The sequence below is a fragment of the Patagioenas fasciata genome, chromosome 12 (assembly GCF_037038585.1).
Source record: "Patagioenas fasciata isolate bPatFas1 chromosome 12, bPatFas1.hap1, whole genome shotgun sequence".
Lineage (NCBI taxonomy): Eukaryota > Metazoa > Chordata > Aves > Columbiformes > Columbidae > Patagioenas > Patagioenas fasciata.
Window position 1 is genome coordinate 6381088 of NC_092531.1, and position 26972 is coordinate 6408059.

Sequence of the window (26972 nt, forward strand, 5' to 3'; positions counted from 1 at the left end):
ATAGGCAGCTTTTCCCAGCTTCATGTCTCTAGAAGGGTACCCTTTGCCAAAGGGCAGAGCAGAGTTCCTGCTGCTAGAACTGTCCTCTGTGCGTTGGTGACAAGTGCGCGTGGGCCCATGGTATCCAGACGGGCGCTCAGCTCTATGGTCCATACACAGGAATTTCTCTGAACGGACAATTGTGTCGAACTGAAGGAGGGGGCAGGTTTTCTGGTGGTGTCCCGGGCTGTTCGTATTCGCTCAGCATTGTCTGGTTGGTCTGTGCTGTAAGACGACACCTGCATGTCGGGTTGGTGACTCTGGAGAAGGACAAGCACCCGACTTGGTGCTGCCTTCAGGAGAATGTGCTTGAACCAGCTGCTTTCCTCGTGTCTCTGCTGCACAGAAGCAACCCGCTTTTACTTTTTGAAGGGAAAAGAGGCTCTGTATGGCTTGTTTCCCTGTGTTGGAAATAAAACACTGTCTGTCCCTTGTGGATCTCGGAACATCCCTCCTTCTGTTATGGGCCAGGGCCCATCTGCGTCATTCTTCAGGCATCATTGCTGACCAGCCGTGCTTAATGATGCTGGGGTGAAGATTAGCTCATCTTCTTGATTAATATCGTTGTTAATAGTGTATTAAATCATAAAAAGAGGAGTTCTGCTTGTGCTGAAGGAGAAAGGAATCTAGTAAGTCTGGGAAGGTCTAGATTGATACATGGCGCTACTCATCATGTTACATCACTTGTTCTCCTTGGTTCCACTGTCAGCCCAGCGCTGGAATTATTGGCATACCAGCACCATTTATATTGTACATCTGCAGCCAGGGGTGGCTCTTACCTTTTGTTCTTTTTTTTATTCCCGATGCTTAAAGACAATATCATTCTTGTCTCATAATTTATGGATTGTAGAGGCTTTGTAAAGAAAGAAATGAAATGGATTTTAGAAAATGCAATTTAAAGGATTTGGCCTTGGTTTTTCAGTGCAAGAGGACTCGCCAACCACCACTTATATGATTGGGCATTAGATGTGTTTAAAAAACCCCCAAAATCCTACAGATCTTTGCTTGGTTTATGTATATTGCCATCGTGCGCAACTTCATTTGGTCAGGTGGTCTATATTCTATATTCCCCATAAGAGAAACATGTAATTTTAAGTAGAAAATAACTCTGCATCGAAACATTTATGTTGTAACATCATCTCTAAATTTTTCTTATTGGGTAGTGCAGAATGTTTCCAATGTTGTCAAGGAAAAAAAAAAATCCAACTTGCTAATACTTACATTTTAATTAGAGATTAATGCATGTAGCACTTTATCCAGATAGATAATGTGCTCCTTGGCAATGGGTGTTGTAACAAACCACAAAACAAGTTCATTGTGAGCTCTTGCTGGCAGCTTGCGAAGAATAACATATGTAACATCTTCAATTAAAATACGCTGGGCTAATTCTCGAAGACAGCTTTTTTAATGATCTAGGTTAGGAAGGGCATGACATACTGGTTTTAGGATTACAAGAGCCATTGGGAATGTTAATTAAATTCTGGTGAAAAGCCTTTTAAAAGTTCAATCCGGCAGCAAGAGAGCTTGGATCTTTTATCGTGGGCTTGCAGTACGCAAAAGGGGCTTTGTAAGAGTTCCTGCCGCTCTGCTTAGGGTGTTGTCAAATACTTCTCTTTTAACCGTCAGTTTTCAAAGGCATTATATATGTGCTCTTAAATTGCTTTGGAGTCTAACTTAAAAGGACAAGTATGATCCCCCCGATTGACACAGCTTTCCTCAACGCGCAAAATAAGTGCTGGTTCTTCATCAAAGCCCTGTATGAATCTAACATCAGGTATCTTTGACAGAAGATGCGTTTGGTTGCCTTAAGTTATCGTTTCCATTTGGAAAAAGTGATTCTGAAACTATACCTGCGCTTCACGTTTTCTTTCTGGATGGTGATTGGGTTTAGTGTGTGTAAATGGAATGCAGTTTCCTTCCAGTACTCAGGTGAAATCTGGTATTAAAGTCCTCTGCTTGCAATGGAGTTGGCGGTTGTGGCCAGAAAGACGTCAGTATGAATTAATTGTGGTGGCAACAGTGAATTGAAGGTGAATCTGGAGCCGTGTGCCGGTTGGAGGTAATTTATATGTACTAAGTAGAACTGAGATCGGAGTCGTTTTGTCTGAAGTTATTTTCCTGAATGACGTAATTTTTCAAGAGCTTGTGTCAGGCAATTGTACAAGCGCACGTTTAAATGATGTAAGTTTGATATCGGAGTGCTTGTCTTTTTCACAAATTAACTGAACAACGCAGGGAAGATTCTTCCCACTTGAGCAGCTGCCTTACATGCACTGTTCCAGGCACCCCCTCCCCTGGATGCAGCCGTGTTAGAGATGTCCCACTGCACCGAGTGTACAGCACCCCGCAGGTCTGTAGGCGTGGTAGCGGTAAAGAGAAGGCAAAGAAAAGCCTTAGATTTCTTTTTTCACGCTGAGGTACACAGCCCTTTGAAAACGCAGCGTTGGGAGGGGTGATTGATGAGCTCATTGTGTCTTACCTCTCTGCCCTCAGATTCCCTGTAGCTGGAAGTGTCACTAAAATGTCCTTCTTTGGGGTTTCAAAGTGTTTTTATGGTCTGTGGGAAGTGTGCTGTGAGGAGAGGCTCAGGCAGCTTCAGCTCAACTTGTTGAACTCTGTGTTGTCTCAGATGTGCTTCGTTGGCCCTTTTTCAGTGAGAAGAGTTGCGTGCTCACAGTCCTTCACCCCAGTCTGATAGAGTCAGCTTTGAGCTAGGCTTAGCAAAGGACAGCCGGGAAGTACCTCATTGTGAAACATTTTGCAATCCGGTACCGGTACTGCCAGACCAAGTGAAGTGGTGCATGGGTTGGTTTGCTGCGCCGATGTCAGATAAAAATAATGTCCTATGTACCTGTGCTGTATAGTGGAGACAGGTCTGTCTTTACTGCTTTATACATTGGCTGAACACTCACCATCTTTGTTTCCTCAATGGTTGTGAACAGCTCTGGAAAGGGAAATGGAACTTCTCTGCCATGGCTGTTAAAGAACGTCCTCAGACGTGACTTGAAAAAGTTATTTCTCAAATTTTTAGCTAATAGCAATCTAAGGCTGCTGCTGCTGCATGCTTGAGGGTACGTTAGTAGACACAGTGGTTGTAAAATACGCTTGATGTGTTAGGATGGTCGGTTATTTGCTGCATCTATGGAAAATAGTTACTTTCTAGGCCTTGCAAAAAGCCCTTTTAAGTTTGGCTGTGTGTTTTCAGGTGGCATTTCGAAGCGTTTCCTTTTGCAGCTTGCTTTCGTTCTATGAAAACAGGAGGACTTGTCGCAGCTCCAGGTCGAAGGGACTCTCTCCAAAAGCCCTATTAACCATTTAGTCTGTGCACTTCCGTGTTTGGATTGCTGGTAGGCAGCTACTGGTATTGCAGTTTCTATTGCCGTGATGTTTTGTACACGTATCCCACTCCTAGTCCCAAGCCGAGGAGAGGTGGAGCTTGTCACAGTACAGGTGGGCAGCCTTGGTGGGGCTTCTAAGGTTGGCTTTAAAAATAACTGCCCTGTTAGCACTCAACACAACATTGTGCTGATTTGGAAAACTGTTCTTCTCTAAACGTGTTTTTCTTCTTTCTCTTTTCTCTGGATGATGAAGTTAAGGCAAGTCCAAGTGATATTGACACACAGTCTTTCTGCTTGACCCAATACACCAGAAATACAGTAATTAAAATTCCCTTCTTCATGGAAAGTAGATGTTAATTATAGAAGTCCTCTGGGAATACTTACAATGGAAAAGTAATTGTGTTTATCCTGTGCTAGAATAGAAGAAAACGTTTTATGGCACTTGCATGATGAGTTAGGCTCAGAATTGGCATCTCTTTTTCTCTTGAGGGCTGAGTTATTCTTAATATATCTTGATCTTTATTATACAAAACAAATGACCGCACCGCTATGGTATGGCAGCCGTACCACAAAAGGCCAAAAAGAGAGGCCCAGCAGTACATGCTGTTTGTTCTAAGTGTGGTACTCGGGCACATCTATGGCTTTGCACAGGTTTTGATGAGGCTGACTTGTGTCCGCACTGGATTGCTCGGGGCCGTTAACCACATCGGCTCCACTGCAAGCAAGAGGATATGTTACAAGGATGAAAAAGTCTTTAAATTTAAGAGTTCATAGATATAAATAGTCAAAGCAGAAAATACCGTCATATAGACCAAACTATTTTTACCATGTTCAGGAAGACAACATTGCAAATAGTGATGACTGTTGCGCACATTACAACAGTTTGAAATGACGACGCATTTTCTGTTTAAGAAAATTCAGAAAGCTAACCCCCAGACTGTGATGCAATTTGTGTTTTGCAGGATCCCTTGTGAGAACCTTCTCTCCGTTTTACTTTCTGGTGGAGCCAACGGATGTTCTGTCAGTGCGCGGAGCATCTGTCATCATGAACTGTTCAGCTTACTGCGAAACTTCGCCAAAAATTGAATGGAAGAAGGACGGGACTTTCCTGAACTTGGTGTCCGACGACCGTCGGCAGTTGCTACCGGACGGATCTTTATTAATAAACAGTGTGGTGCATTCCAAGCATAATAAACCTGATGAAGGATATTATCAATGTGTGGCCACTGTGGAGAGCCTGGGGACCATCGTCAGCAGGACAGCAAAGCTCACGGTAGCAGGTAAGTTTCTGTTTTGGTTGTTAATATAACAGTACATGTGTACTCCGGCCTTGCTAAAGGAGGAAGGCGCTTTTCGAGAAAGGAAGAGATAAGTTTGGTCAGTGTAACTGGGACTGTATCTCTCGTGTTACGAGCTGAAAGGTGCTGTATATTCCGTTCGCCTAAACGGCCTAATGTGTGTTTCTCAGGAAATGCTGAAGATCAGGAAATCTGAAATGAACGGATTAAAAATATAAAAAAGGTGCATGTAATTACAATGAAGATTTACCGCAGCTTGAAAGGGGAAAGAAAAAGCAGTCTTCTCTTTATATAGAAATACCCTTAAAAATAGCTGTCTCTGCCTGCTTGTATGCTGACAATTGTCTGTCCACGTGGGATGTTCGGGAAGCTCCGACAGACCCTGCAGAACTGGAAGGTGTGCTGGGGGTTGTGTTTTTCTGTTTCCTGAGTATCAGCTACAAACAAGGAAATTTGAAAAGTAACAACCAACCAAATGCTTAAAACTTCCCTGACAGACATTAGGGAACTCAAGTCATAACCTCCTTTGGTGTTCCGAGTAACCTTTCAGGCAGGAGAGCTTTGATTTTGGGGGTGGAGAGCAGGAAGTGAAGCTCGCACGTAAAAATGCAGAGTATGGCTGGGGACGTGATCTGTTTTCAGAATGTCACTTGCTTACATGGCAGGGCTGGGCTGTCAGATTGTCCTGGACACAGGGTAGCTGGAAGAGACCTATAATGACTTAGTGAGACTTCAAAACTGGAAAATAAAGGTAAACTTGGGAAAAAGCCTAGGAAGCAATTTTCTTTTGTGTCTCTAATGATTTTTGCCAGCCTTTTTCAAACAGTTTTTCTTTCTTTGCTTAATAAACGTCTCAAGATAATGAATTCTTCCTGACTAGCGCTGCAGCATCTCCCAGAGCTGCTGCTTAGCCGCATTTATATTCCGATGTTGTTTCGATTAAGTTAGCTTGTAGCATTATTGTGAAACATCAGAAATGTCAGAAATAAAAAAGAACCAAGGGTTTTATACCTTGAAGGAGTGACTCTCAGAGTCTCCGAATGAGAAATAAATTCCTAAGTTTCGCGGCAATGAGGACAATAAAAGCAGTTTTCACGCACTTAGCTCAGGCAATTACCACCTTCTTACATTGCTGGCTTTCCACATGAGATCGTTCAGCGTCTTGCTTCTGCCATCCTTCCTCTCTCTATGATCATTAGGTGAGGTTAATGGGGTTGGAAATGAAGGGAATCCAAAATGTCTTCAAAATTTCGAGTTTGCTTTTCCTCTCTTTGTGTAGCAGACGGTATTCTAACTGATAGTTTTTAAAAGGATGGACTCTTCAAGAGCCTTTCAGTACTAAAACCCAGCCCAAAGCCAAACAAACAGAAGCACACACACAAAACCACCCACCCGACACAGTTCAGGTGAGTTTTGTTTTCAAAAAATCTTGGCTAGAAAACTGAACAAATAGAGTCTAACACTGGTTAAGATGAACATTTCCTGCACAAATAATTGCCTTTGTCTCATATTGGCCTAGCAGTTGTATTAGAAGATTATTGGTCAATTCCATGCAATAAAAATCGCAGATTTCTTTGGTTGTCGTTCAGAACTAGAGAAAATGCTCTTTAGGTGTGTTCTCTGTTACCTTATGCCGCTGTTAAGGTAGAAACTGGCACAGGAGCACCTGCTACAGTGTGCAGAAGGCGTTCGTTTTGTCAAGTGTAGGTGGGTGAAAACCCATTTACTAACTCAGTGCCAAGAGCTCTGCAAGACTACAGAGTGTAACCCTGTAGTTGTGGGGAAGGGTAGTTTTGCTTGCTGAAGGTTTGCAATACGAGAGTATTTAAATTCAGGTTTCTTATATAGGTTTTCTTAACCTCCTTAGAATCTCTCAGTATTATCAGTGGATTTTATGATGTCTTCCCCCCTCTTTGTTTTAATTGGAGGCTCTCAGGCTGTGCTAAGTGTGGGGATAGTTAGTGCTGTAGAGCTTCTCCTCAGCCCCAAGGTAACAGTGGGAGGCAGCTAATTCCCTTCTTAATTGAGCAGTGGGATGCTGGATTCGTATGAGGGGGTTTGTTATACGGCCATGCACCTAATTTATTCAAAATATAATATTACAAAGCATAGCTTGCATGTTTTAACTGCTCCTTATTAATTAAATAACTGCATTACTTGAAGATGACAAATTGTGGTGAGTAATGTAGGCCAGGGCAAAGAAAATCCAGTAAAAACACTCTGTGGTACCTTGTATATATATGAATATATGTGAATGAATACAGGTTTTGAGTTTTTAGTCTTAAAACTGCACAGTTTTGTCCGACAGCCAATAGATAATGCTGAGCAATGTACCTGCAGCAAGTCTTCAATAAAGGTCGAACAGGCTGCGAAATTTGGATAAATATTTGATGTAATTTAAAGGACTTTTATAGAAACGGTTTTGACAGGTCTGAAATTTGCGAAGGTCAGAAGCTGTAGCTGCGTGTAGGCACATGGTAGATGTTGGAAATGTGAGGTGTCGTAAGGTGTCGGGGGGACTTAATCAACCCGTGTGTGGAAAAATCAAAGCGAAACACTCAGTTCCTGTGCAGGGACTGGATGCTCTGTGTTACAGACCTGCATTCTTGGGGTTTTGCTTCAAGTTGTGTTACGGACACATTGCTGGAAATGTGTCGTTTCAGGGCAAAATCGATGACGGCGCGGATTGGCAAGTTTGTGGTGCGGGTGACAATGTGCCCTCGAAGAACCTTTTCCATGTGTGATAATAGATGAGGAGCCTTTACTCTCTGTGGTTTATTTGAGGTGTGAGAATCAAAGCTTCTGTCACAACTGAGACTCATAGAAATCGATCTTTTCTTTCTTTAATCTACTTTCTCAAGCTATTGAAAAGAGACGTGATGATAATGTATCGCATTATGAAAAATACTTTAAATCAGCACAGTCTGTGGCTTGAAAGCAGATGCTACTGCACCCTGATGGTAAATTTACTGTTCAACCAGACTTCTTGTAGCAAATATTTGATTTTTAGAAATGGCAAACAGCAAGGAATTGGATAGTTTTCTTTAATGAGCAGCGGTTTCAGGGTGTGTGTATCTGTCCCTTTGGTGTGTGTGCGCACCTGCATTTTGGTTCCTTTAGCAAATGAAGGTTGAGATTGTAGATTCATGTGTTCCATTTCTTTCTAAAATTGGTTTTGCTTGCTTGCTTGCAACCAGAACGTGACTGCACAAACATCAGGGTGGTGGAGGGAGATGGTGTCGTGGTCATCTAGTCCCTATAATACGTTTTTGTCATCATTATGATAGAGTCGAAGTAGGTGAAGTCAAAGGATCTGCCTAATTTATGTAAAGCCACAACACGTTTTAATCAGTGCTTTACTACAGTATGTTTTTAACGGGCTTTTGAAATGCAAATCTGTCTTTGATACCTAAGTGCCAGTTAGATCTTCAGAAGGGTTGAAGGGCTGGAATAAGCCTTACAAAGCACCGATTTTAAAAAAGGTTTACAAGATTTTGGGGAACTGTGTCTGTAATTCATCTCGGGAAAATAAAATCGTGTGTATTTTAGTAACAAGGATGACGATCCTAGCTTAAAAGTGTTCCCAAGATGATGTTTGCTGCTACTTAGTTGCAGCTTTCATTGGGAGAACAGATACACGATCTAAAGGTCTGAAGTGTGATGGTGACACCACGTTTCATCAAAGGGATCTATCAGTTCTGTGTATCCATTTAAAGACTGTTCACTGAATTATTCATTTCACCTCTTGTCTTCTTTTCCCCCCAAGTGAATCCATCTGTTTTCCCTCCTCTTCTCCCACTTATCTTTGCGTTTGTTGGTACTGGGCTTTGCGCTTTCCATCTCATTTCCTTGGTTGCCGTGATGTAGCTGTGTTGCCGCCTTCATACAAACTTTAAGCGTGTCCAGGATTCATTCAAAAAAGCACTTGGTGATAACTTACGACCTTTTTTCACCTCACCTCGTTTTAATAACCTATGATAAAATTTCTACAAGTATTTAAATGAAAAATAATTTCCAAACCTCGTTTCTGTGATTACTTGTAGAAAAAGTACAGGCAAATAGCTTCTGTTGAGAAATATTCCTGCCGTGTAGTATCCAAATCTAAAAAGGTTTCAGTAATCAGCAAAGGCAGGTTTGTATTTAGTAAAAATGTCAGAATGTGTTGACTCTCTGATTACCTGGAATATTCAGAGGCCTGGATGAGCAGCAACTGTGGTATTTAATGTAATGTGGCTGGGGTTATCAGTTACGAGCCAGGAGATGCCCATGTCTGATCCTGATTTTCCTGCAGGCTCGTTATACGACCTCGAGATCCCCGTGCTTTGCCTTTTTCTCAATGGGCCACTAAAGAATTTGCCTTCAGTAAACTCAGTGTTACTTTGTCTAATGTCCCAAGATGCTGCAGATGAGAACACTCAGACAAGCCCGTGTAGGAATTTTGGGTAGCGTTTTTTTCCTCAGTATTGCATATTTCCTTTCAAAGCGAGGGTGGGCGGGAAATCTTGATCACGGCTTCATTAATAAAGAGTTTTGTGTGCCTTGGAATTGGAAAAAGTCTGAAGAGCGTAGGTACTTGAGCAGAGAGCACTTGAGAGCACTTACCAGCAAAAGTGACACAGGTGATAAATTTTCATCGCAAAACCACATTTTTCTCTGAAAAAAGCACCTGCGTTTTTCATAAATCGGCGTAGATCAAAATGCATTTCTCAATGACAGGGAAATGGGAAAAGTGGTTTTAACAAAAGTGCAGTTTGTACAGTTTCTGTCAGCTGTTATTTAAAATGGGAGAGTTTAGACATTTAAGACAATAAATGCTCTACCTTATGTGTCATTCTAAATTCTTAAAATCCACAGTTGTCCAGTTAAAGCAGGGAAAAAATCTGTATGAGCCCTTGAACTGATCTCTGTTAGTACTTGGACTGAAGGCAAAGGTCCAGAAGCAGAACTATAGTGTTTTCAATGTAAGGTTAGGAAAAATGAATTAATAGACTTCGGCATCATTTTCTTTGTGTCGAACAGTAACTGTATAAATTTGGGAGATGGGAACCGAAGTGATCGAAGTCATTTGTGATACTGAGCCCTTCATTTTTGGGTATGCAGCCTGCAAAGACTGCGGCGTAGCCTTCAGTGCCTTTTCTTCTTTCTTGCCAACAAAACCCAACCAGATGCCAAAACCAAATGGTGTTGATGTTTTCCTGTGGCCATGAATGACTCTGTACCCTTTGCATTGTATTAGAGAGTTCGGGTACCATTTTTCTTCCAGAATTTAGTTGACTTTAATTCATTTTTGGGAGTGTGGCAGGAGAGGACTTGGGTTTGAAATGAATCAGTGGGAATCTAATGTAACTAAATCTGTGTTGTTTCACCTGGAAGTGTTGGAGGGATCAGCAGGGTATCAACACAGTAAATTCTCTAGACTTGGAGGGGAACAAGTGCTGCTCCTGCCTCCCTTGTTTTGTGCTGTGCCTCTAATTCATCCAGCCCAATCCTGAGTCCTTGCCTCCCCAGTTAATTCATCCTGCTGTTTAGAGTGCTGTCTTTGCTCCTGGAAAGCCGTATACACAGTTATGATTTAGTATCGGACGGCTTCTTGCCGCATCCGAAGCAGATAGCTGAGCAGTTTATCTGCAGCTAAATCGGTGGTTCTCATCCTGGGTGAAAGCCCACGGCAGGATTTTAGACCTGCTTGTTTTTAAACTATTCACTGATACCTAATGATCACTGTTTCTATTCTAAAATGCAAGTTTTTTCAAGCTTTTGTGTTTCAAGTTTGTTACATCTAATACTGAATCAAATCACCCAGCCCGTTTTGACCGATACCGTCCCTGTCCCTGATTGTGTGCGTGGGTGAGCTGGTTCAAGCTGATTTGTGCTGTTGGAGGGTGACGGATCCTCTCCTGTAGCTCTAGGAGAGGGGACACATGTAGATCTGTAACACTCCTGCCTGAACTTTATGCTTTAGTAACAATTTATTATTATTGTTCTGAAGAAAAACCCCCATAGTGTGGGGTTTTTTTTCTTGCTGCGATATCTGTTTAAGATGGTTGTTGTAGCTGATTGTCCTGATTCTTAAACACCCAGCATGAAGTGTTTAAATCCAGTGATCATTCATTAAAATTTCCTTAATTAGGCATTATCTCGGGTGCAACATTCCATGTTGTAAACCAGAAAGATGAGATTTTACCAGTTTGCAACTTAGATTAAGTCTTATAGTTAGCAAAGCAGGTATCCTTTGTATGTTTGGTTAATGGACAAAGTTGTCTAGATGTTGATGTGCTTCAAAAAAAATAACATAAACTTGCTGTAAATAATAGAAAATCAAAGCTCTTTGTATACGTTTGAAGCTTGACCTTTGGTTTGGAAAATATGGAAGGTAACGTAGTTCTGGTGTGAGAGTGGAAAGCGAGAGCAAGCTGCTGATGCTCAGCACTCCTCAACAAGAAAGCCGGATGAACTTGGTTTAGATTAGTGTTCTCATTTGTTAATATTTTCACTCAAATATGTATTTTTCTTGATGTCTCTGCATGTCAGCACCAGCGATCCCTTAGGTAATTCTGTTTGGCAGGTTTTCCCATGGATTGCTCACTAAATCCCAGACTGTCAGGGGACTGACAGTTACATATGCAACCCGTATTCCTAAATCACTGCGTGTTCTCGGGTGAGACTCAGTGAGATGTTTCGGATTCAGTTAGTATGAAAGTGAAGGGTGTCCATGCTGACAGTGTTCAGATTTAACTCGACTGAATGTTGCATTTTGAAAATTAGAAGAACTATCGCACCCACCCAAATGAAAGGTGACGGGAAAGAAGGATCGTGGCAGAAGTGTGCGTATGATTAATTACTGGATTTTTCATAACAGAAATTCAAGAAGTTGTTTAAAGACATTAAAAAGAAAAAGATATTTTTAATAAGGCAAAATGACGCTTACGGTGGTTGATTTCAGGGAGGTTAGTGCTTGGTAACATTTTAAAAACGTAAGCCATGTCTCATCATTCACATAGGTACACTAGAAATATGTTAAATTATAAAAAAACCCTGCACTTCTTGCTTATGTGCATATAAAACCCCAGTTTTGGGGAGAGCGTGGGGAGGTGTCTCTATATAATGTATGTGTTTCTGTGAAGGTGTTGCTCTTCCTTCTCTAACGTCTTCTGAAGTATCATTCCTGGATTAAACACATCAGTCTGCTCTTCTGTGACCGGTCTGAAGTTGAACTCATTAAAAGTGAAGCCGTGAAACGCTTCGTTATGGAGAGACCTTTCAAAAACTGTCTCTGTTATGAGGAGCTTAATCACCAGCCGCTGTCCGCAGTGCGGGGCCAGCGCTGTGACAATCCACATCTTAGCTGGTTTTCCCCCAATGCCTTGGAGCGAAATGCAGTTTTGAGGAGTAATTTGCTAGTTGTGCTCCTTTGAGTCTTTCTGCTCCTTTCTGCCATGTCTCTAAACTTTGTCTTTTTCAACTAGATGTTTCTGTCGTTTCTGTCTATAGAAGCTCTGCATCCTGCTCTATTTATATCTCCTGTTAGGTCAGTCTTCAAGCACTTTAATTTTGAGGGTTTCTTTGCTATTCCTGATTCTGAGTGTGTCTCTGAAATTGCTCAGGGTTTTTCCTATCCCTAAATGTCTCTCGTCAGGTACCAAGGGGCTTTGTCACTGTCTATAGAGCTGCCTGCAAAATGTTTCTTTTTTACCTTTCCTTTCTTCCAGTTTCTTGATAAATTTCTGGTGACAGTGCTGTGTGTGCGTTAATCCTCTTTGACTAGCTTGTTCACACGAGCCTTCGGAATTCATAGCCTCACCTGGATCTAAAATGATTTAACCTGTCAAGCTCTTCCTTTCACCAAAATACTCAAATCTTCTTCTTCTTTTGTTATGGCTGTTGATCTTGTTTTAGAAAGAGTAATTATGAGCCTGTACTGTTCTTTTTTAGGCAGTCTATTGATCAAGACTTGAGGTTTCTTAACTGATGAGGTAATACCTTATTGTAGGGGCTCCTCTTAAAATCCAACAGCTCTTTCTTCATTGTTCTCACCATTACAATGATCTCCACAGTACCAAATAAACTATTCCATAGTTTGCAGTTCATTTTTCTGTGGTATTGGGAATATCTACGTGCCACATTTCTCGGTGTCTGTGCGGATCAAGTTCCCCGTGGTTCCTGCAGCCTTTCCTGCTGCCTTGAACTGCTATTGATGCAGGAGCTTTTCTGGTCTTTGGCCCTCAGTTGCACGTCCTGTCTCTGATTTTAATGGTGCTATTCTGTCACCGACTCCATTAGCAGAACTATTTTTTTTTCCTGCATTCCTGTGCTATTTCTTGCAGCACTTTGAGCCTGACCTTCCCCTGTGCCATGGGCAGCGCCCCTGGCTCACCCCTGTTCGGTTTATTGTAGTTTATGCTTGGCATCTGCGACCTCTGAAATTTTTTAAGATCTTCCTCGACTCACCTTTCTTGTTCCCATCTCATTCACAGAATAAATTATTGATCTCTTCTTGATATCACCTGACTAGAGTTCAGATTTATTTGTTTAGCCTATTCTGTTCTCTAGTCTTGTCCTTGTTTTTCAACACTTCCAATACCTTATCAAAGATCAGTTCTTTGTTGCTCATCTCCTGCGTTTCCTCCAGAGGGTTTCTGAGCTACCTCCATCAAGGACAGCTGGATTAAATTTGTCCTTACCACTTCTTCTTTTTGTATTATTCATTTTTTTAAGTACAGCTGGACAATACAATGTTAAGGGATCTCCAGGACTGCTTCACCCCAGCTTGAGCAGCAGTACATGTTGAGTTGTCTTCATCAGGAGCTCTGCCGGGACACATCCTGCACTTGCAGAGCAACTGTGTTCATGAGGTTGTCCCATGTTCATTATGGGTGATCTGCCGTTACAATATGCTTCCATAGTTTAGGAAGGACAAAGATGTTTGTGCAATCGTAAATTCATTTTCAATATAAAGTGCCTCATGCCAGTAGTGTTTTCTTCCAAGTCAAAAGTATTTGATATTCTAATTTCTTTATTCTCCTTGCCTTTCTCTGTGGTGTTAGCAGGCACCAGCCCTTCGTCCCTTCTCAGAGCTGATCTGACTGGTTCATAAACAAAGATGTTTGATGGAGGAATTTTCTTCTCCTGAGCTGCAGGGCTGGGATGTCACAAAGCTGCTTCAGGTTAATTTATTTTGGCTAGAGACCCGTATCCCCGTTGATAGAGTATCAGGATGTACATCATGGCTACTCTCTATTTCTCAGTCTGTTTTGGCACTTTGTTATTCATGCGAGGTCTGTTAAAGGTAGCGCTTGGCAAAGCGGCATCATAAAGTTATTTCTAGATGTACAACTTGTCTCTTGCTCAGTGTTGTGTTGTCAGTCACAAGTTTAGTGGTTTCACCAGGATTATCTCATGGACTTTTGTGTCACTTGTTTTCATCAAGCTTTTACAAGCGAAGCTCAGGTGAGATTATTGTATCCTGGTTTGGGTGGAAAGAGTTGCTCCCAGCTAACAAAGTTTCTTGAGAATCCAGGATCTCTCTATGTGCTTTTTTCCATTAATGGACTGAGTTGAGCAGGTGCTCTGAGCTTTCTCTGTCCTGGTTCAAAATCGGAACCAATCTGTGATACTCAAACAGGCTTGATCACATCAAGTTGTGAGTTTTTTCTCACATCTACATGGCTGTGTTCTTATGCTGTTGAATTTCAGTTTGGGCTTCTGGGACACTGGACTTTGCACAGTCTACCCTGGGATGCACAGGACAATGATATAAACACTTTTCATCAAACAATTTATTTTTTAAAACTTTTTTACCAGGTAAAACTTGAGAATATTCTGATGAGTTTTACTACTCCAGACACCCTGTTAAATGTTTGTGTGTGTGGTTTCTTTGCTTTGATTTTGGTTTGTGGTTCTGTGGCAATTGGATCCCAGTCTGAGAGGGGATGGGACAACCTCCAATTCCTGTAGTCTGGCCTTGTGCCAAGGGCCTGATCGGTTTTGCTCAAACTGTCCCTTTTAGAAGTTTGTTTTCAAAGATACTGTGGAAAGAGGAGCGGAATTCTATTTTGTGCTATATTTTGCTGTCTCCGTAGTTTTCTGTATACTTCCCCATATCATAGTGCAATAGGATCATGGAGCTTGGAAGGGGCCTTGGGAGATCTCCAGTTGCCCATTCAAAACAGCTCTGAGGTCCTACCTGGTTACTCTGTGTGCATTGATTTTTATATATATATATATATATATATATATACACACATAGGTAGATATGTCATGTACATTAGTGATATGTACAATGACATCCTCTCCATTTTCCTTTTCTTAATTCTGATGGAGGGATACTTTTTAAATCGGTACACGCCATGTTAATTATGCTGCTGAGTCTGTGTTTAACAAGTTCAGAATTCTGAGTATGCACCAAAACGTCTCGTTCCTGTTGTGTGTTCTGCATAATTCAAGCTTTAATTTAACCAACAAGGACGTTTGGTAGGTTTTCCTCTCTTTGTGTTATAATCCTTCTCTGAATTCTCAGTCTCCTCTGGCTAGTCGTCTCTTGCCCTTATCTTAATTCAGGTGATGCTGGACTTCTGTTCTCCGTGAATGTTTTGTAATTACGAAGTCTAATCTATTCACTGGTGAGGTTCATGAAATATGCCTTATTAACAGAATTGTATTTTAAAACATGTTTCACACCTCTGCCGCTCAGACAAATGATGCTGAATACCGTCGAAGAAAAGGAGCTGCGATAATTTAATGAAGTGTCCACAGATGGCCGGACTTATTAATTTTTTAACAGGGTTCGCGTGAAAAGCTGATGCGCTAACAAAATATGCGGCATCTTTGAGATCCGCTGCTTCACGGAAGGATAACAGATGTTGCAGCTATTTCAACAATAGGGTATCGTGTTTGGTATCCCTTTAGCTACTTGCATTGCTAAAACCTTCGCCCTTCCCAAGAGGTTGTTTTAATGGAGTTGTGAATTTGTCATAAGTTCAAATTTGATTAGGCAAACAAGAACGGGGGAAAATTAAAGTGTCTTAAAATTGTATCAGCAGTTTGCGTAATCATTCTCAGGAGCTGGATGCAGAAGAGCGGGAAGGTGAAAGCTGGAGGGTTGTGGTGTTTGTAGATGAAACTGCTAAAGTTAGTTGAGTTTTGGGTAAGTTTTGAGAAACTGGTGTGAGATAACATTGGGCAGCAGAGGGTTTTCGTGGCTTGTGTACAGGAAGTAATTGGTTGGGAAAAACTGTTGACTACTTTTACTTTTTCCCCACTGAAAGGGAAATAATTAGGGAAAAAGCAAGGAAAATATTTACTGAGTTCATTGAGATGCCACAAAAAAGCCTGAAAGCAGGTTTGGGAAACAGCTAATTGTATAAACGCACAAGACGTTTGTGTGTTTAAATCTATTTAATGCTTACCCAAAGTATTACATTGAATTCCAGCCTGTGGAGCAGTGACAGAGGGGACTCGGGCACATGAAAAACGTGCTCCCAAAGACTTGGTCTGACAGGGAAAGCATGAATTTCTGTAGCGCTGCCTGGTGCCCTTCAGACAAGGAAGCTGGTCTTTTATTTTTGTTTTGCAGTCTTGATTTGACAAGATCGATGCCAATAGGTTAGTAGGATTCTAAAGAGGATTCAGTGTGTGTCTGGTAATAGCATCCATGTGAAATAAAATCAGGCATTTACAGTGATGACCGACAGTATTTAGAGCAGAAAACAAGCATTTACTCTGAAGTTAGAATATTGTCCTATCAGCAAATTACGTAGTAATGGTTGATTATGGAAGTTGATTTTTCTTTGGGCCTTCTTGAAAATTATTGACAGTGGCCGTGATTGTGTAGAGGCTGCTGAGCTACACGAGCATCTGGCTCGATGTAACGAATTCCTCTTCTTCTGGAGATGACAGGAGATGAAACAGCGGCTCCACTACAGCAGACTACAGCCAGGACTTTACCATTTGTGCTTTCCAGGAGCATGGGAATTACCGCTCTTCTAGGCATGTCTTTGCCTTTTCAGAAATGAAGACAATGGGCCGCAAATCTCAGTAATGCTCAGACTGGGAACGCTGCCTGAATGGAACAAGTTTGCATTGAGTAGCTTGTGCATTGACATTCCCACCATTGCTCTGGTCCTTTGAGGAGAGAGGAGGGACAAAAGAGAAGGAGAAAACAGGGGCAGAATTGACTTCCCTCCCCTATTTGTGTTGAAGTTTGTGGTGCATCAAATTCCTATTGTATGTGTGTGAGAATCTGTTGTTTGTGTTCTCCTGCCACGTTCAGAGAACATTCCAGGTAGAAAATCATCCTTCCTAATGGAGTTGATTAACCTGCGGTCAGCTAGGTCAGTAGTATTTTCCTTCAGCATCCTGAAATCGATACCTAACATATTTGTGCTGCCACGGAATGATTAATGTACATATAAACATGAAAAAAATTATCTTTAATATCAGAACTTCAAAGTAGCATTTATCATTACATCTGCGAAAGATGGGAAAGATGCGACTCAACGTCTTGCAGTGTGGGTGAGGAGCGGGTGCTGCTCGCTCATTAGAAATGTAACTAATTTTCATTAGATCTTGGTGATTGAGAAATACAAGCCATTGAGGGAAAAGTACCTATTTTTGTAAATTTAATTTTGAAAAAATAGATTAAAATGTGTATTTAGTTTAAATAGACTGGATTCGCTTACATGTTAATGCATTTGCAGATGATAGAAAATTCGGGGAACGCAGGCGTACAGCTCAGTTGCTGTGCCGGTGCGCTGGGACCTGCTACTGTGTTTATAAACAGGGCTTGGAATTAATAGTAATTAAGGCTTGTATTTAGAGCTCCTTTTGTAACACATCATTATTGTTTTGTGGTTGTCTGTTGGCTGAAGCAAAAGGGTCCCGTTCCACAATGGAGGCTTTTAAGCAGTGCAAATTGCAAATAATCAAGAGTAGAACAGAAAATTACTCTTTAGGACAAAATTATAGCCGAGGTTAAAGTATATATTTTAAAAACACACAAAACAGTGATCAAATAAAGATTTTTACTAGCATTTAAGATGACCTGGGAAATGAACTGTAATTTTGTTGCTAGTGAGTAATGAAACCATCTTAAATAAAGCTTATTTAACCTTAATGGAGCACCTGCACACAACAGAATGCACAATGCCTATCTAGTCCAGAAAGCAAATAGTACTAGTTAGGACTTTAAATTAAAGCATGGTCGAGCTTTATGTGAGAAATTAGCGGGATTTAGTCCTGCTGTAACAATCTCGCTTATGTGCCAAGTTGCAGATACGATGATTGCATGAGTGGTAGTTGTACGGGGTTAAGGGGTGAAAACCTCATGACAAAATGAGGAGATCCAGGACTCCTTTCCATGCCTTAACATGCAGGTCTGTTAATAAAGATTTCTAACGAGTCGTGAATTCAGCCCACTCAGTTTGATGTCATTTTTGCAGGGATTTTGGAGGCAAATTGGAAAGAAGGCTGAACTGTGACATGCCTGGTGTCTGCGGTTTGTGTCGGAGTCCATGGCTCAGAGCCCCGTAATGCGATGGGCACACCACGGCACAGCCCGTGGGTACGCTCTCCTGTTAGAAATTGGGCAAAATGGTAGAAATTGAAATGAGAATATTGAGATTGATAAGAATCTGAGGTAATGATGAAAATTTAATGGGTTATATCGAGAGGGAAATCTTCAGAATGGAATGATGCCTCGGAGACTAGACTTTAGAAAGGTGATGTTTAATGTCTTCATCAGTGATTTGGCTGTAAGAACAAAGTGTATGCTAACACAATTAGCAAGCGTGGCAAATCCAGGAGACCGTGTCACTCGTGCTGTGGCCTCCAATGGTTTTATAGGAAGCGTTAATTAATGCTACAGACTGAATAATGGTGAAACTTATTAGTACAGTGTGCAAAGTCATGCAGGTATGGCATTATTCTTGGTGTGGTACTAAGTTGGGACAGAGGGACGGGTGATTTTATGAGAAAACAGGCAGGTTACAGGATTGACTGTAGCCTGCTGGTGTGCAGACAGCTAATGTGGTTGTGAAATCTTTTGGGGAGTTATTTTCAGTAGACGCAGGGAAACAATTTTGTTATGTTCCTGTGGATGCTTGTGATCTTAAATTACAGCAGGCACTTCAATTTGTCTGTCGTCTCTTTGTTGTTCTGCCAGCAGTGTGAGGTGGGAGAGAAAGAGGTTTTAGAGATCGGTTGAAGCAAAAGAGGCTGAAGTTCTTCATCAGATGGTAGATCAGGTTGTCCAAGAGGTGGTGCCATCCCCATTCATGTGGATTTTCAAGATCCAACTCACCAAATTGCTGGGTAACCTGCTCTGACCTCATACCTGGCTCTGAGCAGGCCCTTCCGACTCAAATAGTCTGTGATTCAGAGTCTTTAAAGATGAATAGATGGGGAACGAGGGAAAGAAACTAAGGACTGTAGCTTGATTAACTAAGCAGATGGAAAGTTGAAAGCAGCTGTGATTTTTATTCATGCCAATACCTTAGAGGGAGGGAGTAATGGATAAATATCAAAGATACAAAATAATTAATACCAAAACAAGGTCAAGATCAAAGATAAGAAGTTGGTTGTAAATACACTGGGAGGGGAAACGAGAAACTTTCTTCTCAGGGAAATGAGGTTGTGGAAGGAGCCTCCAGATAGAACAAGAAGGGGGGGAAAAGTATGTGATGGTTGGAGATGGACCTGTACAAGGTTATGGAGGGAACTGGGTGGCAAAACAGAAGGGAGCTGGATGTTGCAAAGGTACTGTGCTAAATGCAGTCCACCTGTGCTGAAGGGCTGGGAAGATCTCTGGGTTTGTATCTGCTCCCCAGTTAGATGCAAGTTTTATGTACAGTTTGTTTTCTCTGTAGAGGTTAAACACAGTGCTTTGCATTGCGTTAACATTTTGGATCTCTCACATGGTGGCACGTGATCGTTTGCAGATGTTGGTCTTTAACTATAGGGCTTTTGTTTAACGTAGGTTGTGAAGACGATGTTTTGTGGGTTTGCTCAAATCTCTTACCTGTTTGGCTTTGATTGCAGAACGCTGGAGTTAGTTCAGACTTGTTTTTCTATGGGAGAAATATATACAAAGGTTCTATGAGAAGTGTATAGTAAAACTCCTGCTCGAGTGAGTGCTAATAATGGACAAGCCTGCAGCGCAGGTGAAAAAGTTTTTCATTCAAGTGAGAAAAGCCTGAACATGTGACATCAGAAGCTGCTTCTTGCTGCTTTTCCAAAGATTTCTGGAAACAATTGGAGACCTAAGATCAGACAGTTTAAAAGACAAACAAAGAAATCTGTGGGATGCTCCTGCAAGTAAACACGGATTCAAGCTGGAAATGATAGGAAGTACCATTTAAAGAAATGTGTGTTACAGATTCTTTCCAAGGCAGTGGGACGTAGTGAATATGGTCAGGGAGAACTCCATGAGCTGGATTCCAGCACCAGTTTATAGCTGATACGCAACATGTGGTAATGTACTTTTCTAGAAGACTGGGGCTCAAGAGGTAGCTAACTCAGCCGTTCCTTTTCCTGCCCTTCACACTGCAGAGCCACATGGTGGTTTTCACCCGTGAGTATTTTGTGTACCTCAGCATCAGCCTAAAATCCCTGGGCTGAGTGTTTTATTTTCCCTTTTTAAAGGAAAAAAGAATTGCAAAGCGCTGAGCTGTGTATTTGCGTAATAAATTTTTTAAAAATCTATATGAGATTGGTCATATTACTGTTAAATTCTTAGTGCATTCTTGATAGATATGTGTTAAGAGAGACTTGTAAAAATACAGGGTTGACCTGTTTGGAAATGAGTATTTAAACAGTGTAAAAGAATCATCTTCACAAGAGATAGATGGGAATTTTTCCAATTAGGTCAAACTTTTGACCACTGAAGATAATGGGTAAGAGATTTCACCTTTAGGTTTGCTAGAAGAAGTGGAAAAGGTGAGAACTGACCTAAACCGTGTTGTGTTTTCTGATCTGGAGCCCTGGCAGCAGCACTGAATTAGAGGTTCCCAGGGCCTGCTGCCTCCCAGCAGGCGCCGTTCTCGTGCTTCAGTAATTGTACTGGGATGGGTTAACTTCTGCAACCGTAGTTCCACTTTCCTCCTTTAAACTGAAGGCACACAGTGTACTGACTTCAGAGGAAAAAAATCATAGTACGTGCTTGAAGCTGTGTGCTCTTGAGAGGGAAAGGTAAAATGTCGAGAGTACCGACAGGCTGTTTCTATGACAATATGAGCTTTAAGTGCAAGCGTAAGGAAGAATGAGACTGTTGCTGTGCCCATGGCCACCACCAGCCCTGTGCGGCTGCAGAAGGGAGGGCTGATAATCACAGAATCATACTGCTGTGGAAAATAGAGCGAGGAGGCTTTTCCTTCTCCTGTCCCATGAGTTGTCCTTTGTTTTTTCCCCCCACACCACTTTCAGTTGCATTTATTGAACTGTTTCCTTACATCACTAATGGATGGGGAGGGGGAAAGGAGATGAAAAAGTTTGCGGGTCAAGACAGATCACTCGCCAGTTATTGCAACGGGCAAAATAACTGGTGCTTGGGGAAAATTAATTTAATTTCTTGCCAATTAAAAGAAAGTTGAGTGGTAGGAAAAGAGAGACAAACACTGGAACACCTCACCCTGCCCTCTTCTCATTTCCTAGGCTCAGCTTCCCGCCTTCGTTTCCAGTTCTGCTGCCCCTGTGTCTGCCAGAGCTGCTCTCCCTCCTCCTCTTCCTCTCCCTCCTCCTTCTCTTCTTCTTCCTCCTCTTTTTCCCCCTCTTCTACCCGTGCTGTCACAGAGCTGTTTCTCACACATCTCTGGTGCAGCATTTTCCTCATTTTTGGAGGTGATTCCACAGAGGAGCCATCGGCTTCACCGCGCGGCTCAGCTCCGGCCTCCACAGGCCGGCTGTGGGACCAGCCAGAACCAGCCGTGTCCAACACGCCATGTCCCCAAGCTCTTGTCACAGAGGCCACCCCAGCAGCTGCTCACTGGGCCACGGCCACCCAAACCAAACCTGAAGCCATTCAGTGGGGTTTGGGTGTTTTTGGAGAACGTTTTTCCTCAGAAGGTGACAGGTTTGTTGTGCGGCGCTGCTGGGTTGGGGTGGCAGTGATACCGCGGTGTTATGCTGTGGAGAAACTCAGTTCTCGTTACGCTAGCGTGAGAGAGAAATATTTACGTAAGAATAAATGCAATTTTTACCTTATGGTGCTATATGCAAGGCTTTTTTGTAGCTGAAATCTTCAAAGCGATATCCTGTTTCCATTGAATTTCAGCGAGTTTTGGTCCTTTAACACCCTCAGGCTCCATTTCATGGACTAATTAAATTACTGCGAAGCTAAACCTTTACTTAGACATGGTTGATGACAAAGCTGTAGAAAATACTTTTTGACTTTTTTGGCTTATTCTTGATGGCTAAACTTCTCATTTTAAGATTAGAAATCTTAGAAACCGATCAGAAAAAAACCCGCTCGTTATAAGCAGTCCTGTAGGCAATAAATGTAAATTAAGATGTCGTGTAGACTGAGAACGTGAGAGTGTTGGAGGTGCCAGAACTCCTCCTCAGTCCTCTCTTCTGAGTCAGAACTAGAGGTCATCTGTGTTCCTCTGCAAGTCAAGCAGAAGCTCTTACAAAATATGGTTCAAACTGTATTTATTCAGATGTACCAGGCAGAGACACCACTTGATTTTTGCCACTCTTGTGCTGTATGTTCCTCAAGGATAGCAGCAACTCCAGAGAACTAGCAGAGCTTACCTCCAGGCCTAGTCCCATTTTTGAGGCCTCCAATGACTTCTTTTCAACATCTGCTTGTTCCTAAAACTTCTGTTTTTAAATCACTGTTTTTATTATAGGTTGATTTACCCTTACACCAACTATATTTAGCATTGTGCTAGTGAGTATTAAGATTTTGAAAGTTGGAGAGGAGCTTAATTATTTTTAAACTAGGTTCATGAATCTTGACTTGGACTTCAAAGCTTTGGTGCCATTGTCAGATTGCCTCTAATTTTTGTTTTTCTAACTCTTGTATTTTGTATTTGCAGGCCTTCCCAGGTTCGCCAGTCAGCCGGAATCCTCGTCTGTCTACAGAGGAAACAGTGCAATCCTGAACTGTGAAGTCAACGTCGACCTGGCCCCGTTCGTGAGGTGGGAGCAGGATCGCCAGCCCGTCTTTCTGGACGACCGTGTATTTAAATTGCCAAGTGGAGCTCTAATTATTAGCAATGCTACTGATACGGACGGAGGACTCTATCGCTGCATCATCGAAAGCGGTGGGACCCCCAAATACAGTGACGAAGCCGAGCTCAAGATTCTTCCAGGTATTAACCTGCTTTTATTTGAAAAAATATTATGTACTTTTTTTTTTCTCTGTGTGTAACTTGAAACGGGCATGGGCACTTAACGCTGAAGGATTTTGGGCCTTGGGAATGTCAGCCTGTATCTTACAGGTGGGAAACAGAAAAGCAAAGTCTGAGCTCTTACCAGTGGTTGGAAAAAGGCCAAAAATGCGCACATGCTTTTTTTGCCATGTTTAATGGTTTAGCTTCTAAGGGCTTTTTGGGAAAGTCTTCATTTGAAAAGTCACCAATAATAAACTTCCATTGTGACGTGTTACAAAGAGGGAATTGGCTGTTTGAGTAGAAACTTCTGGGGATTTCTAAGTTTCTCTGGCTTGAATCCCATGTTTAAAATACTGTTGAAGTTTCCAAAAGAAGTTAATACTTAGTTCCTCACTCTTGGGATGCTTAAGCTTAGGCAGTTTTAATTGTCACAATATTGAGGACATTATGTTTCTTTAAACATTGGACCCTTGTGGAAAGTCTCCAGAACACAAAAAGGGGAGTGACTTTTTATTTTTAAAGGTTTAGCTATGCCTAATGTGTTGAAATGTTTAGATTTTGTTTTTAATTAAAACAAAAAGTCCAGTCCTGTTTCTACATTTAGGGTGTTCTGTTTGTGTGACACTACTGTGTGTCACCAGATGTCCTAACGCAAAGCTTTGAAAATCGACCCAGAATAAGATGGGAGCATGAACCACACTTTGCCAAACTAGGGAAAGACAAGCTGTGTTCTGTATGGGTTTTCTGAATTATTTCCAGAACTTTGTGCTGTCTCTTCTGAATTAGTCTTTGTGTTGGAATTCTGATTCCGTTGGTAGTGCCTGGAGAGGTGCCGGGGCGAGTCGCTGAATCATCATCTTCAGAGGGTTTTGGGGCTCTTTAAAATACCCCAATTTTACCATTGCAGCCTTCCCTCTTTTAAAATGAAGGTGTTTGCTAGGGTTTGGAAATTAATCATGTTTACACATTAAGAATTTGTTTCATTAAGTTATTTAGACTTTCTGAAAAGAAAGGCTCATCTCTTTATATAATGATACAGATTTAGAAAATATGCTTAATTTAATTACTTAGTTTGCTTTACCTTCATGTTTCTATAGCCCCTCAAATGAGTGTTCAAGACTTTTCTGATTTTTTGGGAGATTTCCTAATAAACTTCCATACTGTGTTGATCTTTCCATTTCTGATGGCTCCAAGTATAGTTTACTTCCTTTTGTAATGTTTTGCTGAAGGTAATGAAGTAGAACTGTATTAGAGAATACAAATAACGCTATTTCCGTGCTTGGTCATGAGTCTGAAAGTGCTGATAGAGTTAAATTTTGCACAATCCCTCCCAGCAGCCGCTTTTTTTTTTTGAGGTGGGATTAAACTGTCGAACAGAAATCTCTCTTAATCTTGAGTGGCCCCATAATTGATTGTTTGGTCTGAGATGTGTATGAAAGAAGGATTTGAATTAATCTGTTCTCCATTCATTTTATATCTGATGCGTGCCTGACACCGCTCTGCTTCTGAATCCCTGAAATGCACCCGACACGCGCTCGCGTTGCGCAGATTCGGATCCACAGGCTGCATTCTGCTTTTCCCATTTATATCTGTGGAGCTCCGTCTGCATTTCTGAGCTCTGCTGCTGGGTAACAGATGCTTTCAAATATAGGAATGCAAGGAAAAAATAAAGACTTTAAATCTTTGAATCCAGCTTGCACTAACTTGAGACCTGAACTGCTTTTTGTGAGCTCGGAGTATTAATGAGTTGTGTCTGCGGTGACTCGTACCAACTCCTCTCCCTGGTGTCATTACCTGCTGGCAATCTGTTAGATCTGTTTTTCGCAGCTCGGTTTGCTCCATGTGCCACTCCAGGTCACTCTCTGTGTTACCCGCCTGTTCACACATGCTTTTATTTCTGGAGCAAGCAGACTTGTTTCTTCCGATTGGGAATGTGGGCAGAGCCGCTGTGATAGTTAATGTGTGGGCCTGAGACAAAACGATCCAGGATCGCTGGAGTTTGGCTCCCTCGGCCCAGGACAATTCTGGAACGTGATTTCCATTGCGTCTGGTTCTCTCCAATACCCTGGTGACCTTATTGTACCTTGAAACACGTGCACGCCCTTGGCGTAGCGCTGTAAATGCTCAGTTAGTATTTTTAGCACTTTGAGCTGAAGAACACGGAATCCAAGAACTTTCAGAATTTCCTGGGGGTATCATGTGGGTCCCAGGTGAAACAGGGACCAAATACTGTGTGTGATGGCCACAGAATGGGCTTCAGCGAGCGAAAATAGTGCAGGTACAGAACAGCCTGCCCCACTTAGGGGACCAAAATTAGCTTGTCCGATGCTGGAGCTTGCTTGTCATACAACTTGTATTGAGAAAACTGCAGTGAATGCAGCATAAACACTGGGGATTTTTGAGCGGCTGACAGAAATGCTGGTGTGCAGTAACTCATGTAATGATGGGGCAAGGAGGTATCGCAGAGACAAAGGGTACAAGCTGCATCTTCTGTCAAGGTGTTACTGGGGTCCCTTGATGAACTGGTTGCAGCTCTAGGAACTCTGTCCTAAGGTTACGTTTGGGAAGTCATGGAGATTTTTAGTAAAGTAGAAAAGTAGCCTTTTGTTCTGGATATTTGTTCTTGGTAGTTTAGTTCAGAGAACGCTGCTTTTATTGGTGAGTATGTTTTCAGCTCTCACTAAGGGCCTTTTCCTGTAGGGAAGAGTGAGTAAAGACTAAGTAGGAATTTTGCTTGTGCTTGTTTTAAAGGGGGAGGAGAAAAATGAAGCAAACCCCTCTCCAGCCCAATTCCAAGCAAAACTAATTCAGAGGATTGACTGTTTCCATAGGGATGGAGAACCAGGATGGATTTTTGTTTTAGTGTAAATCTTGTGTTACTTCAGCATGTGAATGATCTAGTTATTTTATTTCACTTAGGGCTGACTCTTTACTGCAGTAATTTTCATTTTCTAGTGCCTAAAGGCCTGAGGTTGGCTGGACAAAGTCAAACCTATACTTTTCTTTACTAAAGCTCTACTAGCTGGTGGTAATTCCAGCTTCAAGGCTGTAGCTTTCAGCCCAAATTATTTTCCAGGGAGTTGAAGGAGTCAGAATCCCAGTTTGCATGTCTGGAGGAAATGGTAAGGAGTTATTCATGTGGGAGGAGGGAAAACCCCGTATGTAGCTAAGATGATGATTCAATCCTGTGAAGATGCAGGAAAGAAATTAGATGTTTCATTTGTTCTTTTTAATATGATCATCTTCCGATTCCATATCTGGTGACGACTTTGTCATTTCCAACACGTTTGCAGATCCAGAGGTGCCGCAGAAGCTGAGGTTTGCGAAGCAGCCGTCTTCTCTAACCAGAGTTACTGGGCAAAGTGCAGTTTTTCCGTGTGTCGCCGTAGGATTTCCAACCCCCTACATCAGGTGGACGAGGAATGAAGAAGAGCTTATCACAGAAGGGTGAGTAACGACTAATATGTCTGTTTTTATCTAATGGTAGGAATCAAGCTAGAGTTACTATTTTACATGACAGCACAACTTGCTTTCTGCATCATTTTAAAGCAGAAGCTTCTAGATGGAGTCTTATGACAGGTAAGGTGGTTCATGAGGCTTATGGAACAATCTCAGCATTTTTATTGTTTTGTGGACACCTGAAACCAAGAAATCTTATTTGAAGCAGGGAAGTTATTAAGAATATATTACTTTTAGATTACCACTGGAATAAAAGCAGCAATTAAGGGAATATGGACACTGCATAAAAGCTGGTTCTTCTTCATGCTGGCAGATTTTATGTGTGAAGCCCTGCACTTGCATTACTGTTTGGGTAGTGATGTTCCACTATGCATCTAAATGTTCCATAAGAATTTAAGAATAAGCAGAATGTTATAATTTCTTATTAAAAGAGAATATTAAAATGTTAGGCATGATTTTAAAAAAAAAAGCGGGCTTTCAGGAATGGATTAAGTGAAAATTGCTCTATTATA

The 26972-nt window shown here is 41.7% G+C and overlaps 1 protein-coding gene across 10 annotated transcripts in view; it reads left to right on the top strand.

Moving 5' to 3' along the window:
* The window catches only part of NEO1 (neogenin 1), a 165409-nt gene that overhangs the window by 50442 nt on the left and 87995 nt on the right, over positions 1-26972 (top strand). For all 10 annotated transcript variants that reach the window (XM_071813736.1, XM_065847835.2, XM_065847836.2 and 7 more), the window contains exons 2-4: positions 4340-4657; positions 22705-22980; positions 26295-26448. In XM_071813736.1, the coding sequence (XP_071669837.1) occupies positions 4340-4657; positions 22705-22980; positions 26295-26448 (748 nt within the window). The remainder of the gene's footprint in view (positions 1-4339; positions 4658-22704; positions 22981-26294; positions 26449-26972) is intronic.